Source organism: Patagioenas fasciata, chromosome 17, assembly GCF_037038585.1.
Source record: "Patagioenas fasciata isolate bPatFas1 chromosome 17, bPatFas1.hap1, whole genome shotgun sequence".
NCBI lineage: Eukaryota > Metazoa > Chordata > Aves > Columbiformes > Columbidae > Patagioenas > Patagioenas fasciata.
In genome coordinates this window covers 8214517-8230604 of record NC_092536.1, presented here as the reverse complement: position 1 = coordinate 8230604, position 16088 = coordinate 8214517, and the positions used below count along the sequence as shown (strand labels likewise).

At 41.4% G+C, this 16088-nt stretch overlaps 1 protein-coding gene across 1 annotated transcript in view; it reads left to right on the top strand.

Annotated features, from left to right (window-relative positions):
- Positions 1-686: 686 nt before the first annotated feature.
- Positions 687-16088, top strand: part of UBE2L3 (ubiquitin conjugating enzyme E2 L3) — a 35651-nt gene continuing 20249 nt past the window's right edge. The window contains exon 1 of the mRNA XM_071816101.1: positions 687-692. Within this exon, the coding sequence (XP_071672202.1) occupies positions 687-692 (6 nt within the window). The remainder of the gene's footprint in view (positions 693-16088) is intronic.

The following is a 16088-nucleotide window of genomic DNA, read 5'->3' as shown; positions in this document are numbered from 1 at the left end:
GGCATATGTCCCTTTGTTTGGATTAGTTTTATCCTGACATCAGTTATTTTCATAGATGCTTATAAACATTTTCTTTGCTAGTTAGTCCAGCCTTGTTGGAATGCAGGGGCATCGGGGTGTGAACTGGAGGCGCCACAGGCAGCGCAGCTCAGGCTGCAGGATCCACACTGGAGCGCGGTACTCCAAGACCTCCCAGCAACGCCGCCAGCTCCAGCCTGATTCCAAACGTTACTTCTTTTATTAAATCACCCAAAATAGCATGATACTAGCAGCATTTTTTCTCTCTGTTTATTTGCAAGGTCATACAAAGTTTCTGCATCTGACCAAACCTGCAGTGCAACTAACAACAGCAATTCTCACTCTGCACTTAGAAGCATACTGTTATTGGGAGGAACAGTCAGAAAGAAGCCCTGTAAGTGAGGGATATAATTACAGAAGAAAATATCAATCAAAGATCACACCTTTTCCTAATTAGCTCCTATGTGCCTGAGCAGAGGATTGCATTCATCTACCTCACTTCGGCTCAGCCTGTTGAAATGTGCAGAGGAACACGCCGCCACAGCTGCTCCGCAGGCAGCAGAACGCTAATACAGTTCTGTAATGATGATGCTATGTGATCATCTTCTTCACATTAACCGATTCATATCCTGTACATCCAGGAAGCACTGAGCATTTCATTAGGGCTGATGAAGGTACGCTGACCGCTCAGACACAATGTATTCACAAATGCACGCATTATGTTGGTTTCACTTAGGGGAATTGAGGAAGGTACAGGGGTAAATAGACAAGATCTGTTGCACATAGGCAGTTTGTGCCATCCTAGATTCTGGTAAAATATCTGCCTTTAAAGCAAGAAATAACTACAGCTTTCTTTTGAATGGAAAAGGACTGGCTTCTTCTGTGGAAACATGAGTTTTATGAATATCAGTCTGTCAAGTAAGCAGTTAATCAAGTTACCAAGTAGTTGTTCAGGATTCTAATTTACACTTAAGTCCCACCAAAACTTTAGTTTGGTAGTCTGAGAATTACCAAGAGAAAACTGAAAAAAGTGTCAGATACTTTCTGAGTTACAGAGCATAAAAATAAACCTGAGTTGCTACTTCATTTTTACCCTGAGCTTCCCTCTGTTTTTGTAGCCGAAAGAGCTGTACTTCTTCCAAAATGTAATTCCTCAGTACGTTCAATTTATGATGCAAAGGGACAGGATTCTCTATAGCTGTTTATATTACAAATGTGACAAGGTACTCCATCTCTGGAAACAAATAGAAAAACGTCCGTGTGCTTTCAGCTTTGCAGGATTGAGTCTTATTGACAAGTAGGATACTGCAGTACCTGGAATAACTCCAGTGATTTAACTCTGTTATAGCAAAAGGGGAGGACAAGTTTTAAGTGGCAGCTGAAGTTCCTGTAATTCAGAAAATGACATTTTATCAGGGACTAACAGAAGCTGAGAGAAGTTACTGAAATAATGTCACACATGAATGTATATGCTCTATTTGCACTTTTGCCCTGTGTTCTCCCATAAGAGCAGTGGAAGGCACATCTTTGTTGTGGAAACCACTTATTAATTTACCTGGGCTGATCCCCGTGTAAAGTATAAGATCCAAAGCCATGAAGAAGGCAGCAGGCTGTGAATTGTCTCCCATTTCTATGCTGTACATGGCAGTTTCGGGGAGTTTTCCTCTCCACAAACCAGCTGCCAGGGCCAAGAGCAGGCTGGACCGAGAAATCCTGAGTTCGTGGGGAGCCGAGGGATCCTTATATCCCACGTGCCAAAATTCTGAACTTCATCAAGTTAGACAGAATTATCAGTTTCTGACTATATTTTTATAACGACTATTTTCTTCTCCTTCAAATGTACTTTTGATCCCCTCACCCTCCCTTCTAATTGTATATTGCAAAAAGGGGAAAGCAATGTTTTGTTGATACATATGAACAACCAATTCCTTCTTATAATCTCCAATTCAGGATGAAGTAGACTGAGTGCTTCTTAAATCCATTGCCCTGTGAAAAAAGATTTACACATAGATTCATGGATATAATTTGTCTGGAAAAAAATATATTAAAAAGCTAAACACATCAAACATGTATGTAAGCAAAACCGCCCTTTGTGTGCTCTCAGGGGGTTTATCCCCCGCAACACGTGCACACATGCACACGCACACACCCCCCGCTGTAAGAGATCCATTTTATAGATTCAAGGACAGCTCTCGCCAAGAGAAGAAGAGACGTTGCCAAGATACCAGATGCGGTTCCATTCAAGACCACTCATAGGAGCAATTCAAGATGAAATCAAATTAGATGTGTTGGTTATACATAGTGCAGCCTGCTTGGGATACTAAATGACAGAGTTTGCCAATAATTAAGTGAAATCTCAGAGATGATGAGTCCCCAGAGCTCTCTAGGTTATGTCGGTCTAATTCTAAGTGTCATCATTATAGCAGCAGAGCAAAATACTCTGCATAGGCCACAGAGCTGGAATTTTTACTGTGGATACTGGCTTTTCCTAGCCAGTGCTACAGGGCAGTACTGAGCTTCATTACGTGTCTTCTGCTATTACACTTGCTTAACCTTTCCCTGTTATAAAGCTCCTGAAACCTGACTCCCACTTAATAATTGATGGTTAGCACTTACTATCCATAGCAGCATTCATATTCAAAGCACTTTACAAAGAGCTCATTAATTTCTCTGACCCTCCTCCCCCTTGAGGTGTCCAGCACAATTACTCAAATTTTTCCAAAAGGGAAACTGAGGCAGAAAGGTTGTGACTTAGCCTGGGGCTAGAGGACAGTGTTACAGCTGACTCAATGCTCAGGTGCTTCTTTGTGAGATGGATCCACTTAACACCACTCATCTGTTTGCCTAACTCCGTCCTTACAGTCGGGGTGAGCAGATCTGCTTGGGGAGCACAGTGGGACCCACTTTGTGCAAGGATTCAGAGCATGATCAGGCCAGGATCGGACCCAGTGTTTCCAAAACGTGCTCCCAAGGAAGCCATCCTCCACAGGCCCCTCACAGCAGGACTGAGCCCTGATGGAATCAAGTTACCAGGAGTTTTAGTGGTTTAATGGTGCCCATTTCATTATTAGTCCTTGCTCTGACCCCAGAAAACTGCACACCACAGCCGTGTCCAGATGGGTAATGACTGTTTCCAGCTTTGCAAGCGTTCATTTCAGATTGCTTGGAGTTGAAAGTGTTGCACCGAATTTGTGGTTCCTGGAGATCACCAGCTGAATATAAACTGCCCTGAAAAACAGGAACCAATTTAAAGAGAAATAACCTTAATATTAAAAATGAAGAAGTTAGGTGGATATAGAAAAAAAGTCAGTCTGAAGCTAAGGCTTCTAGGGAGGGCTTGCTCAAGATTTAACATTTGATATGTGTAATACAGAGAGAGGGAAAAGTCTTGAGGACTGTGGCATTGACGTTGCTATAACCACTAGCAGCACACAGGAGGGCAAACCCTGCTGTTAGTCCTGGGCTATGCTATGAAAGGTGGCAGGGGTGCACCCAATCCTGATCCCCCAGTGCTGCGGTACTTCTGCTGGCCCTGGTTGCAGACACCTCTTCAATGTCCCCGCCGAGTGACACCCGCAGCCCTGGCCACCCTCCCGCTGCCACCGCGCTGGTGGCGAGAAGCTCTGCAGAGCTCAGCTCACCGTCGGCTCTGCCGCGCTCCTCACGAATTGACACCGCAAAGGCAGCTGGTTTGTTCACGGTGGAAACAGCATCTCCGAGATGACTAGGAGGAAGTTATAAAACTTATAGAAGGTTCCGATAAGGATCTTGGATAGATAATGTTCATATTTCTAAAAGATTCAAACCTAAGAGGCTTTTAATTAAGGACGGGGGCACTCAGAGCTATCTTACCAAAGAGGTAATAAAATTATTGACTAAATCGCTAACAAAGGCAACTGAAGCAAGGAGTTTAAATGATTTCCAGAGACTGTTCTCCAAGTGAAGGTTATAGTGAGAGAGCCAGCAGTGCAATTAAACCAAATGAGGTCAAGCATGTTGGGCCTTAAGGCCCCTGCCTGCTCCTCAGATTTCTTTTGTTCTTATAATTCAATTATAAAGACCCCCCCTCAAGAACCATTTAACTGTCTCATAAAGCAGTTTGTAAACTTCTTTATTTTTCCGTAAATTGTCCCCTAAAAGTGGTTTTCAGCATCTCAAGGCAGTGTGGAGCACATACAGCGCTTCTTGTTCCCAGTTGTGTGTTCCGTGCACACGGGTGTTCACGCGGGCCAGAGCTCTCCCGAAGCATCCTCAGCCCATGCAAACCATCCTTGGGTAGAGGTGGCAGCTGGTAAAAGCTGTGTGATGGACACCTGGAACAACTGTTGCCACTTTGTGTCTCACTCTCCTTGCTGCTCCCCCTTGCCCCCCAAGTTTTCTTTATACCATTTCTGTGTGAGGCAGAATGAGGGAAACCTGGGTGTGTGGCTAATTTCCTGCCCAGTGGGTCACGTATCCCAACCCTCAGCATCATAAATGAGCAGGAATATCTGCTGGCCAGCAGATGCCTGTGTAGATCCATTCACATATAATTAAACACTTTTAAAGTACAGGGATTTCCCTAGCCCCTTTTTTGGTAGAAATATGTTTGTAAAACCGAGTTACATGGCAGTTAGGTAGCTTCCAAATGCAAAGCTTTTGGTTATTTTATCAAACTGTGTTTATCTCAATCCACAAGTTTCTCCCTTCCCTTTTGATTCTCTCCACTGTTTGGGGATGGGGGACAGTGAGCAAGTGACTGTCGTGGTTTTGAATTGCTGGCTTGGGTTAAACCGCAGCAGAAACCATTCCTGATTCAAAATGGTATTTAAGAACCTATTGGAAGAGGCCAGAAATCCAGGAGGGATTAAAAAAATTTCTAAGCAGTTTAAGCACAAAACGCCGGTTCAGATCATGGCTTTAGGGGCCTAAATGACTCGAGAGTCTTGGATTCCTGTCTACATCATGAGGGGCCTTGATACTTCGTAAATCAGGCCCAGGGTGGCTGTCTTCAAACGAGTCGGAAGTGAGAGTCTAGACCTCATACCTAGAAATGTTCCCTTTTGAAAATGAAGACCCACAAGTGGCAGCGTCCTTTCTGTCCCATGAAGTTCCAAGGGACAGATCTCTGCTCGGAGATAAATGCTAGAAGCCACCGCTGTAGCAGGAAGAGAAATTTTTATTCTTCCTGTCTATTTCTATTTAATTACAGCCAATGCAATTTGGCTGAGCCATTGGAAGTAGGACTGGCAGTTTTTCTCGGGAAGCAAAGAGAAAGCGAACGTCTCCGAGGTGCTGCAGAGACCGTGTGCTCCGCTCCCTCCGTGTGTGCCCAGGGGCTGAGCAGCTCAGCGCTCCGATCTCTCAGCCTCTGCTCGGTGGGTCCTCTGTTCCCCCAAGGGTACAAGAGCAGGTTTAACGGGGTGACTCCTCATCTCCTGGAGAGAGGAATCCCTACCCTGTTAGCAGCAATACTGCGATGGCTGCGGGTGTTGGAGATGAACCGAGAACTCACTCTGCGACTGATCCCATTTACAAGGTTAACATCTTGTTTCTCGGTTCGTTCAAATCTTGTGCCTCCTTCCCCAAAGGAAAGAAATGTCAATACATGAAAGAGGAAGATAAGTTAATGCAACATTCAGGTTGCAGAGCTAGAGATTTTGGAAGTGCTGAGGTAAGATGCCTGTGTCAGTGCTAACTCAGCCGCATTGCACACAGACAGCGGCAGCCTCGTTTCACTGCTCACATGCATAGATTAATGCAATTACCTTTATTAAATATATCCCAAAGTATTTCTTGTTGCTAATCTGTCAAATTCTAGATGCGGTTGATGGTTGTACAGTGGTGGTATCTATAAGCAGACCTGTAGCACAATGCCCAGAATTGCTGTTCTCTCCAGTCATGGGACCTATACATTTACTTGTATGCGTCTAAACTAGTTGCAACCCAGTGGCACTTGCTGGATGGCAAAGGAGATTTTAGCTGAGAAAGTGCTTTTATTACTGTAAAAAATTAATGCAAAATGTCAAATATTTCACACCCAAGCCGATACTGGCAAAAAGCCAGAAATATCCTGGTTTCGCTTGGGGTGTGAATATATTTGATCATCTGTAATTCAAAAGCTTTTATTTCAAAGGAAAGAGACAGTGTGTTGCAAAAGACTTTGTAGTGATAAATATCAACTGTGCCACTTCTCTCCCAAAAGGGGTTTCCCACAGCTCTGTAGTAATATACAGTTCAAAAGGCCATACTGAGATTTATAGAGCTATATATTCGAAAAATGGCATACAAGCTGCTTTGCTCAGCTAAAGTGTGTTTGAGTTGCTTCCTTCTCAGTTCTGCACAACTGAAAAAGCAGCCACAGGCCCAGGGTGCCAGCAGGCCCAGGTGATCAGTGAACATGGGCAGCTGGGTCACTCGGATTTGTACAAGCAGTCGATCCAGCATCTCCTCGGTGGGGTGACTACATGTTCTGGAAGCTTTCAAAAGTGTTTGGCCAGGAGATCTGGTCAGGTCAGAGTGTATGGACAGAAATTCATTTAAATCAAGAGTCAGACAAGCTGATGACAGCAGTAAATTTGGCCTTCTCCACATATTTATTGTTATTACTATTGTAAGCTGCTCTTACACTGTCCAAAGAGCATCTCTTTCTTCTTTCTATTCTACTTCTGTTTATTCTATTCTATTCTAATTCAGTTTAAAGCCTCTTTCAAGTTCTAACCCACTTTTGTAGCAATAGCTTTTGCTTGTGAATGTCCATTGAATGCCCCAAAGTGCTTTCTCTGAAGACAGTGGGAAAATTTCCACTGATTTTATTAGGGACACTGTTGGGCCTTTAACGAAGGGAATTTGTACCAAAAGATTCATTCTATAATAACCTTAACAAGTGTGTTTGTTTTTGAAATGTCTGGATGAGGCTCCATCTGAGCCATGTCCTGGAGTCATTGCCCAGTTTATACTCAACCAGAGACCAATGGAAGCTTTGACCAAGTAAGAACTGAGCAAGGACTGCTGCAGTCGGCCTTACCTTGCATTGTTCTAACCTAAGATACCTGCTTTGTATTTGAAAATGAAAACCTCTCGCTTTCTTGCAAATTAAAAAAAAAATAAAAATTCACAACTTTCAAAGCATATGGATATTATAAAAATATTTCATTAAAATCCATTAGTGAGCTGGAAGTTATTCTTACTCCTGCACAGTTTAAATCTTTGGTAGCGGACTTTTCTCCTGTCAGAAACCACTGTTTCTGATGTTGCTTTTTACAGGGTTCTGCAGAAATTTAGAAAATTACAAAGAAAAACAGCTTCATAGACTTGCCTGCATTCTCAGATTCATATAAAGAATATACGTTGATCCATTAGTGTGCTGCATATCTTCTGTTGTTCAAAGATTTACCCTTACAGATAAATGCAGTATCTGTCTGCATCATTTACAGACTTCCCATCCAATTTTAACTGTGTGCCCTGAAGAACCTGAGGTGCAGGAATTTGGGAGCCATGTGGAAATGTTAGATTTGTTAAATGAATTGGAATTACTAGCAGTAAGTTTCAATAGCCAATGTGTGAATTCAAGAATCTGTAAACAAAAGCATGCAGTCTGTAGATTTTCAGACCTTGGAACAACATGTAGAAGAGCGACAGAAGTTTTGTATTTGAAGAACTTCCCAAGAATGTCATACATAAAAGACAAGACATAAAACAGGACTGCAGAACATCTGACCCATGAGCTTATGTAGCCTGCCAAGAGCTGTCTTTGACCCATCTTAATGCTCTAGTAAACAGATTTCTCTGGACTGCCTGCTTACGCTTTACAATAGTACATGGCTGGAATGACGCTGTGCCTGCCCAGGGTTGGGACACATGGAGATTTGCTAATTCTCAGCCATTGAATTAACTTTAAAATCAAGAACGTTTTTTCCTCTTGGTTACTTGTGGCAATGCTTCGGTTCTCCATGAGATAAATGCACAGGAATGTAGCGGGGAAGTAGCTGGATGGCATGGAGAGTTGTCTGTCTGCAAAATGTACATCTGGAAATAGAGGGTAATTGCTCAGTTTAGTGCTGGTGAGACTTGATCCAGATTGCTGTGTCTACAATAGTTCTGCACTCTGCAGTTCGAAAAGAGCAAAACTGGGGAGAGAGATGGCGGGGAGACAGAGAGGAAGAGCTGAAGTGATAAGAGATTTAGGAAACATGACCTGGGAGGAAAGGTTGAAAGAACTGTCTTCATTAAATGTAGAAAAGTAATGAGGGAAGCTGCAGGTCTCCAAACATGTAAATGGTGGGTTTTGTTTCATATTTTAAAAGGGCAATCAGTCACTCCTTAGGTTCACTAACACAGAATAAGAGGTAGTTGATTAATTCACAGCAAGGGTATTTGGTTAAACAGTAGGGTTTCATTTCTGAGCGTGTGGGTGGCACACGGAGCGGTGACCAGGTGATAACAGCCAGGGGAGGATGTGGGATCCCAGAGAGGGAACATTTTTAGACTAAACCAAACAGTCATTTTCCAGGTCTGAGCAAATTTTTATTACCCTGTTTCCCTCACTCTCTTTCTCTGTTTGTACAGATAGGTGGCATATGGAAAACCCCTTGTTGTGTGTCAAGGATCAGCACTGGTCACAGCTTACAGAGAGCTCAGGTCGGTGGTATCTTGAGGATCCATCTAGCCCTGTGTTTTTAGAAGCCTTTGAAAAATGCCCAGAAATACTTGCGATTCACCGGGTGGGATGTGTGGAAGAATCAGCCGAGGTCTGCAGAAAATTTGCTGATTGTTTAGTTCTAAAGTAGTTCTTTAAATTGTACTGTTGGGAAGACTGAAGTTTCCTGACCAAATCTAGCGCCCCTAAAATTAAATGAAAAACTCAGACTAAAATTTGAATACATATAGCTGCCATTGCTTTTCCTCTCAAGAAAGAAGAGAAAAAGCAAAAGCAAATAGACAAACCCAAATTGCCGCCTTGAGCCCAAATTTAAACACAGTTCTTTCTACGACTTGCAGAAGATAAACACAATCTCCTATTTCTGTATATACCTTTGCCTCCTGAAACTGGTGAGTTTCAGGTTAATTTATTTTTGGTAAACAAATAGTAACAATCTGTGTCTACCATGAATAATATAGTTAAACTAATTCTTATTTTTTGGCTCTCAGATTTATTTATTTGGTTCTCTGGGCTATTTATTGCATGGGTAGGGCTTGCAATCCAGGAAAGCTGAGCATCACCAGCAGAGAGTGGGATGTGAAGCACTTCACCGTTTTCATCTTCGTTTATTTTTTGATGTCGCTATCTTTCCATTTCACTTCAGTTGGCATCCAGCAGAATTCCTGCTCTTTTAGGGGTTTGGAAAAGCTTGCTGATGCTCCAGCATCCTATTTTCTAACATGATGAATGAAGCCTGTCATGAAAAACCCAGCGCTATGAGGCAGCTGATGCTCAAAATCATTCTTAGAAAAAGACATTTTAGAGACAATTGTCATCCTCAAAACCACAGTGAGCAATGCTTTGTCTGCAGCTGGCAGGAAAATTAGGTTATTTTATACGCGTGCCAGTGTTATGCCGTTCCACCTCGAGATGCGGTCACGTATCTGTTGGCTTGGCTGACCTATTTGATTGTGCCCTATCAGAATCGTAAAGATACCCTATATACAACACATGCATACACCACTTGAATGTATACGCACTGATGTCGAGAATAATGTATTAAATGGTTATTGCCGTAAAATTGAGCTTATTCCCACTCCTCAATAATAAACGTTGTTGTAGAAAGTACCTGCAAAAAGTAGACCATGGATCAGCTCCACTTTCACAGTGACTGGACATTTGAAGTCAGTAATTGAAATAAAAATGAAATTTCTTATAAAATTTACCTTACAAATGAAGTTTAGCGTTTTTATTGAGAGTACCTTTGGTTGCCAGAGCTATCTTTATTAAAAACTATTCAAATACCAAATATCTAACATTGCAGGATAAATCGTATTGGGCGCAGATGAGTAATGCATGAGGATGAGTCTTGGTCTGACTGAACTTGCAAGTAAGAGGCCCCTGGATTTCAATGAGATAATAATTTGATCCATGCAATTGCTTCTGTCTCTGTCTTTGATACAGCTGTAATTGTCTCCTCTTCTTTAATCCAAATCAACTCAGATAGAAAGGAAAAGACACACATGTTTTTATAAGAAAAGGGCAATACATAATGTTAAAAAAATGTTGCATCAAAGGTGCAACCATTTAAAATGCAAAGCATACTAGAGAGGTGGCAAATTCCAGTTCTTAGTGTTTTTATTTAAGATCTTTCAAGTATTCATTTGCCAGGAGTACTTGTTTAATTTTTGTAATGTATTCAGTTAGCCATATTCAGTTCTCTTTTATGTCCACTTCTCATTAATCACTTGACAGATGGACTTCTACAAGCACATCCCTTTGGGGAAAGTAAATTTTAAGTCATAATAAGAACATAAGACCTGCCATTCTGGATCAGAGCAAAGGTCTCCCTAGTCCATCCCCTGATTCCGGCAGTAGCCAAGAGCACTATATTAGATTTTAATGGTCACGGCTTTGATCTTTCAGTGAGTATTAAGTTGGTGACTAAGCAGAAAATCAAAAGAAATCCCAAGAGCAGAGTATTCCAAAACTCAGAAGAAACAGCAAGTGAAACCATTTCTTCCTGTGCCTCAAACCCAGCGCAAGGTCAGTGTTGCACAAGAAATAGATGTCGGGCAGATCGGCCGCAGCAAAGGTGTCACCCCACAGGGAGCACTGGAGTGAAAACTTAACATAGCGTTGGCATCTATTTGCTTTGTTCTCTTGCCCAGCTAGATATGACTGCTTTGGGGCACTGTGGCCAGTTCTTCTCTTGCAAAATGCAACGTGAATGAAACTCAGAGGGAAAAGTGGCAGCGAGAGGAGGGCAGGACGCAGAGCCAACACCAGCAGGTCAGCGCAGCCACCTGTGAATGTTCACTATGCTCAGTAGTTCTGCCAAAAGGGATGGCTTGGGTTGAGAAATTTGGGCTTGACAGATAGTACATAGGCAATATCTAAAACCTCTTCTCGTATCATTCCCAGAATAAGAGCTACATTTGTTCCAGTGAGATTGTACTTAAAAGTTCTCAAGGTTTAACTCATCTTTTTAATTGCCGCTGTCTCAATTAAATTGCATCTGTGATAACAACAGCCCTCCTGGAGACCCAACAGGAACTTGGACACATTGTGAGTAAATTGAGTAATTGTGTAAATTATAAAGTTTACATCTACTGGTTATTGCATAAAAAACTACATATAGAGCACATACTTCTCATAACCTTCCTGCTTTAGGAAATCTTAGAAAAGAAGGTGTTTAGCCTGCCAAAAACCTACAAGGATCACTGATAATTTGTTGATCAGCATTAGGTTCATTAAATCTATGCACTTCATTATCTGATTAATTCAGAGGCAGGTTTGTAATCAGTGATGAAATGTTTAAGATTCTTCTGCTCTGGCCTCCACAACCTCCTGCAGCTCATTAGAAAAGCTAATCAGATTGAGTTTTCCACCATGCTGTTTATTGTAGCCCTAATGGAAGACAATCACTTTAAAATTACACACTTGGCAGGTAATTTCTAAAAGCCATAAGCCATAGAAGCTTTGTTCTCCCTGGGCTCTTTGTCTTTCTTTACTAGGGTAAGGTAAGTAATAGTTATTTCTGTTAGAATTTGGAGGGCTATTTTACGACATAGGATGCAATGTAAATGTTGCTGAAAAAATATGTTTGTCTTTACCATGTTTCTCGTCACCTGGGAGCCCTTTCAGAGATCATCAGTAGCGTGTGGTGAGTTTGTTTTAGAACTCAGATGGGTTTCCTACTTTCTGACTTGATTATTTGAAGCACTAAGAACTTTCTTCATGTGCTCTCATCTTGGGATGAGTTGTATTGTTAACAAAGACCAGGGCAGCTTTTGATCTTCCCTTCTTCACAGATCAGTTATGAATGCTATTGTGATGGATCTTTGTGAACTAAGTTACTAGTATGATCTGAAGGAAAATTACGACAAAATTTATTGATGAAGAACCAGAAATGATAGTGACCTAATATAGAGAGTTTTCTTAAGTTTTTAATAATTGAACTTCTGTGCATTATGAGAAGTGGTGACAGCAGCAGTTGATAGTGACAGCAGCAGTTGATAGTGACAGCAGCAGTTGATAGTCACCTCTCGCACCAGCAAGGCTCTTGCCACTTCTGTGTTTTTCTGAAGGGCGGCTGAATTGGGGAATGCAGCAGGGACAGCCACGGCTGAGTGGGAAACACTGTTATTCCACGTATTCTAGAAGAGATCCTTTCTATAAAGTGAGCATGCAGAGCCACGGAGCCAGATCCAAGGTGGCAGAACAATTCCTCTGGCCCACTCTACTGCTGTCTCCATTGTGTGGACAAAAGTCCACTTGTGCTTTAACTGTTGTATCTGTTCGTCTCTTCCCTTAATACATGGAAGGACAGGCTCTCCTGTGATCGAACTGGCACCCATGGAGATATGGGCTGAAGGCATTTGTCTCCTGGTGTATAAACAGAAGTGAATCCATTATGTAATGGAGGATTTTGGATGGGGATGTGCTTTTGGTCATATGGTGTGGGAATTAAGTGATACAAGGAATGATTTTCTTTAGAGATTTATCATAAGGAGGTCCCAATCTAAACCTTCCCTGCCAAACAATGTTTGTCATATCTTTACCTGTGGGCAGTGACAGGTGACGACATATCCAGAGAACATCAAGAGGAAGGTGCATACCTACTACAGATTAATCTTCTTGTCAACCAGCATGCTCTAAATGTACCAGCCTCAAGGGCTGGATCCTACTTTTGGGATCTGTCTTCTTGTCACAGCCCTGATACTTCCCTCCCTTTTCTTCACCACTGACTCCACCAAGCCCTTTTCCAGGACCCATGTGAGCTCTAGAGCACTAGATTATTCCTTTATCTGTTTTATCCCCAAACCTTTTGCTATACAACTAGACAAACAGCCTTTTCATAGTGCCTTGAACCCTTTCTGTATCACTTGAGCTCATGCTATCTTCAGTGAAGTTTATTGTGGTACCAGATGATGTCTCTACACCTTTTTTTCTCCCCCATTAGGGTGGTGAGATTTAAACCTTTTTTCAGTCACTGTGAGGCACACTTTGTAGTGGGGGGGAAGTATCAAAGTGTTTTAAGGACTGAAAACAATGTATTTGGGGTTATTTCCTGTAAAAATAGCTTCTTAACTTTTGCTTTTAAGTGCCTTCAGCCTTATAATGTGGTCCCTTCCATTATGTTCCAGTTTAGATCTTTCTTTGTAGTATTGTAGGCACTAAAATAATAATAAAAAACACTGTAAAAAAAAAACCAAAACCAACCAACTGCTCCTCCCCCATTAATAAACAAAACAAACCAACCCACCACTTTTAAGAACAATTGAATGTCTGTAATGAAGCACTCCTGAGCTGGCTTGTGTCAGAAGAATGAACACTAGAATGTCAAGTTTGGCTCAAAATTGAGGTGTGCTTTTTGAACAAGATTTTCCAAGCTGGAAGTAGACACAAGGATGTGCAGAAATTAAAAGAGAGAGGAAAAAATATCTCCTCTTGTAAAATAGATCTGATTACTGTTCAGATTACTGCAGCTGTGAGAAATACAACAAGTAACGTTGGACATAGACGCCAAGCAAGTGTTTTGCTGAGAGTTCTCTGTAAAACGCGCTGAAAGCAGCACTGGAGCCGTTTGAGGCAGCAATGGGATTGAAGGCAGAGGCAGCTGCTGCTCGGGTTCTCGTTCCCTGGGCTCTGCTGCCATCTCATGGTTTCGGCCCCAGTTCTGCACTCAGGCTCTTGGAATTGCTGCTTTCGGTGCTGCTTTAATAGCGGGTCTTTTATTTCTTTTTTCTTCTTTTTTCCGTTACAGAAGTCTAGAAGATGAATGTTAGAAAGAAGTGCTGTTATTTCTAATTGCAGAGCAGATTGATTACGTTAGAGCAGGGGTTATGGGCCATGTCTAAGACCTCCAGCAATTAAGAAAGAACAGCAGCCTTACACCAGGGGTGAGCTTACGTTTCCTGTGCTCTGTACCCCCCTGTACATTAGCTGTGGCTCACAAATTGAAAATATTTTAAAAAGCATATTCTAAATTACTGGTGCGTCTTTAGATACTTGTGCAGGCAGGACAGAAGTTGAAACAGTTCCTGGGACAGTGTTAATATATATATGACATAATCAACCCACAGCTGTCCCAGCATCTGGGAGGTAAAAATTGGTTTATCCACAGAAATTGGTAGTACCTGTCACGTTGCATCTGCAAAATCCCCTTCTCATCAAAGAGTTTCATTTGTGAGTTAGCCCTGGAACCAAACACAATGTAAGGGCAGAATAACTTGAATAAAGTTTTACAAATTTGTCCTTCACTAAACAGTGGTTTTAAAAGCAAATGCCAAAAGAATACAAGAAACAGAATGTTTTAAGTAAGCCTTTATTACAATAAAGCAATGTCCAGCACCCAAGTTTTCAAAAACTAAACTAATTTTAGTCTTAAGACAAGAAACGAAATATATAGAGAAACCAGCAACACTATAAGAACAGTAAACCTTCCACTGGTCTAAACAAATAATAATCTTCAAGTTAAATATTTAAATATTCACTTATGTAACAATACATATAATTTAGCTGTGAGCTGCCCTTTATAGCATTTATAGTCAGACCCAATCATAAACTAGAAATAAGGCAAGCATTTATATATGAAAAAAAATTAAAGTTAACAAGTAAAATAGTGTAAGCTTTCAAGCAAACAAATCTATACAGGGAAAATGTTTTAATCAGTGAGAGAAGATGAAAGTGGTTTTATTATAAAGTGCATAAAAGAGGACTCTGATTCCAGATGTAGCTTGATGCAGAGGAACTTACTCATCTGGGTGGAATTGCTACAAAACTGGATACCTTAGTGCTAGCTGAAAAGAATTCTTCCTTTTGAAATCTGGACTAAAGAAAACTTTGAGTAGAAGTAGCCTGTGTAGTGTACAAAGGTATTTAATTCATGTCTTGGCAGAAAAATGTTTTTGGTAGCCACTCCTCTGTGCAGCATCAATTAAGACATCCATATTTATGGTACAAATGTCTGTACTTAGATCTAGAGATAGAAAAGAATTGGTGCATTAATCCTACACTTCAGAAGTTGATGAAAAAACTACTTGGCTCAATTGGAAGAGGATATCATTCACTTTTTTTGTTTTCTAAATGCAAATATACACTATACACACATCTCATGGGAGAAGAGACATTTGTATGTAAACAGTTGAAGTCAAAGAAAGGTTTGGGTTTTTTTGTTGTTTTGTTGGGTGTTTTTTAATTAAAGAATACACATTTGCTAGGTTTCTTCAAGATAAAATTAGTGAGAACAACTGTGTGGGATATTTTTTCTCTTGGTTGAAGAAAGGAGTGTCTTCCGTAATACCAAACTCTTGAACAGCCCACCAGGGTACTTCCAGTGTGGAGATGCAATGTCTGGCTCTCTGTGCACTGCTGTACACAGCACCTGTATTCCTGTGGACGGTCCTCCAGCCTCGACTGTCACTGACAGTCACCTGAGAAGCAGAACACCCAGGCTCCTCCTGAACACCAAGTGGAGCATGAGGTGTTATAGTTGTGCAGGTGGAGTAACAAATCTCATTGTTGCTGAATTTTGTTCCTGCTTCTCTTGGTTAATGTGCCGTTTTATGTCCTTTAAGCCATGCTTTCACTTTTCATGCTGAGTGTTGGGTTGCAAGCTTTGCAAAGCAGCTCAGTAGAGCCCTGCCTTGGCCGCACCACAGTCCCTTTCACTGAGGTTCACAGCGTGCACAGAACTGCTGCTCGGCATCCAAGTGACCTCTGCTGAAATAGGAATGATGCTGCTAAGTTTCAAACATTTTTGAGCTATTTGGAAGTCTTTTGCTACTATGATTATATGCTGTCTCTTATTTGAATTTCCTTTTCCTGTTATACTTTGAACTAAAATTTGGTGGGTCTGATTTTTGTTTTTGTTTTTTTAATTTAAGTGTTCAATGACTGCCTAGGTCTCTGAGCTGAATCTTGCATTCTGGATGTATAAACTGCA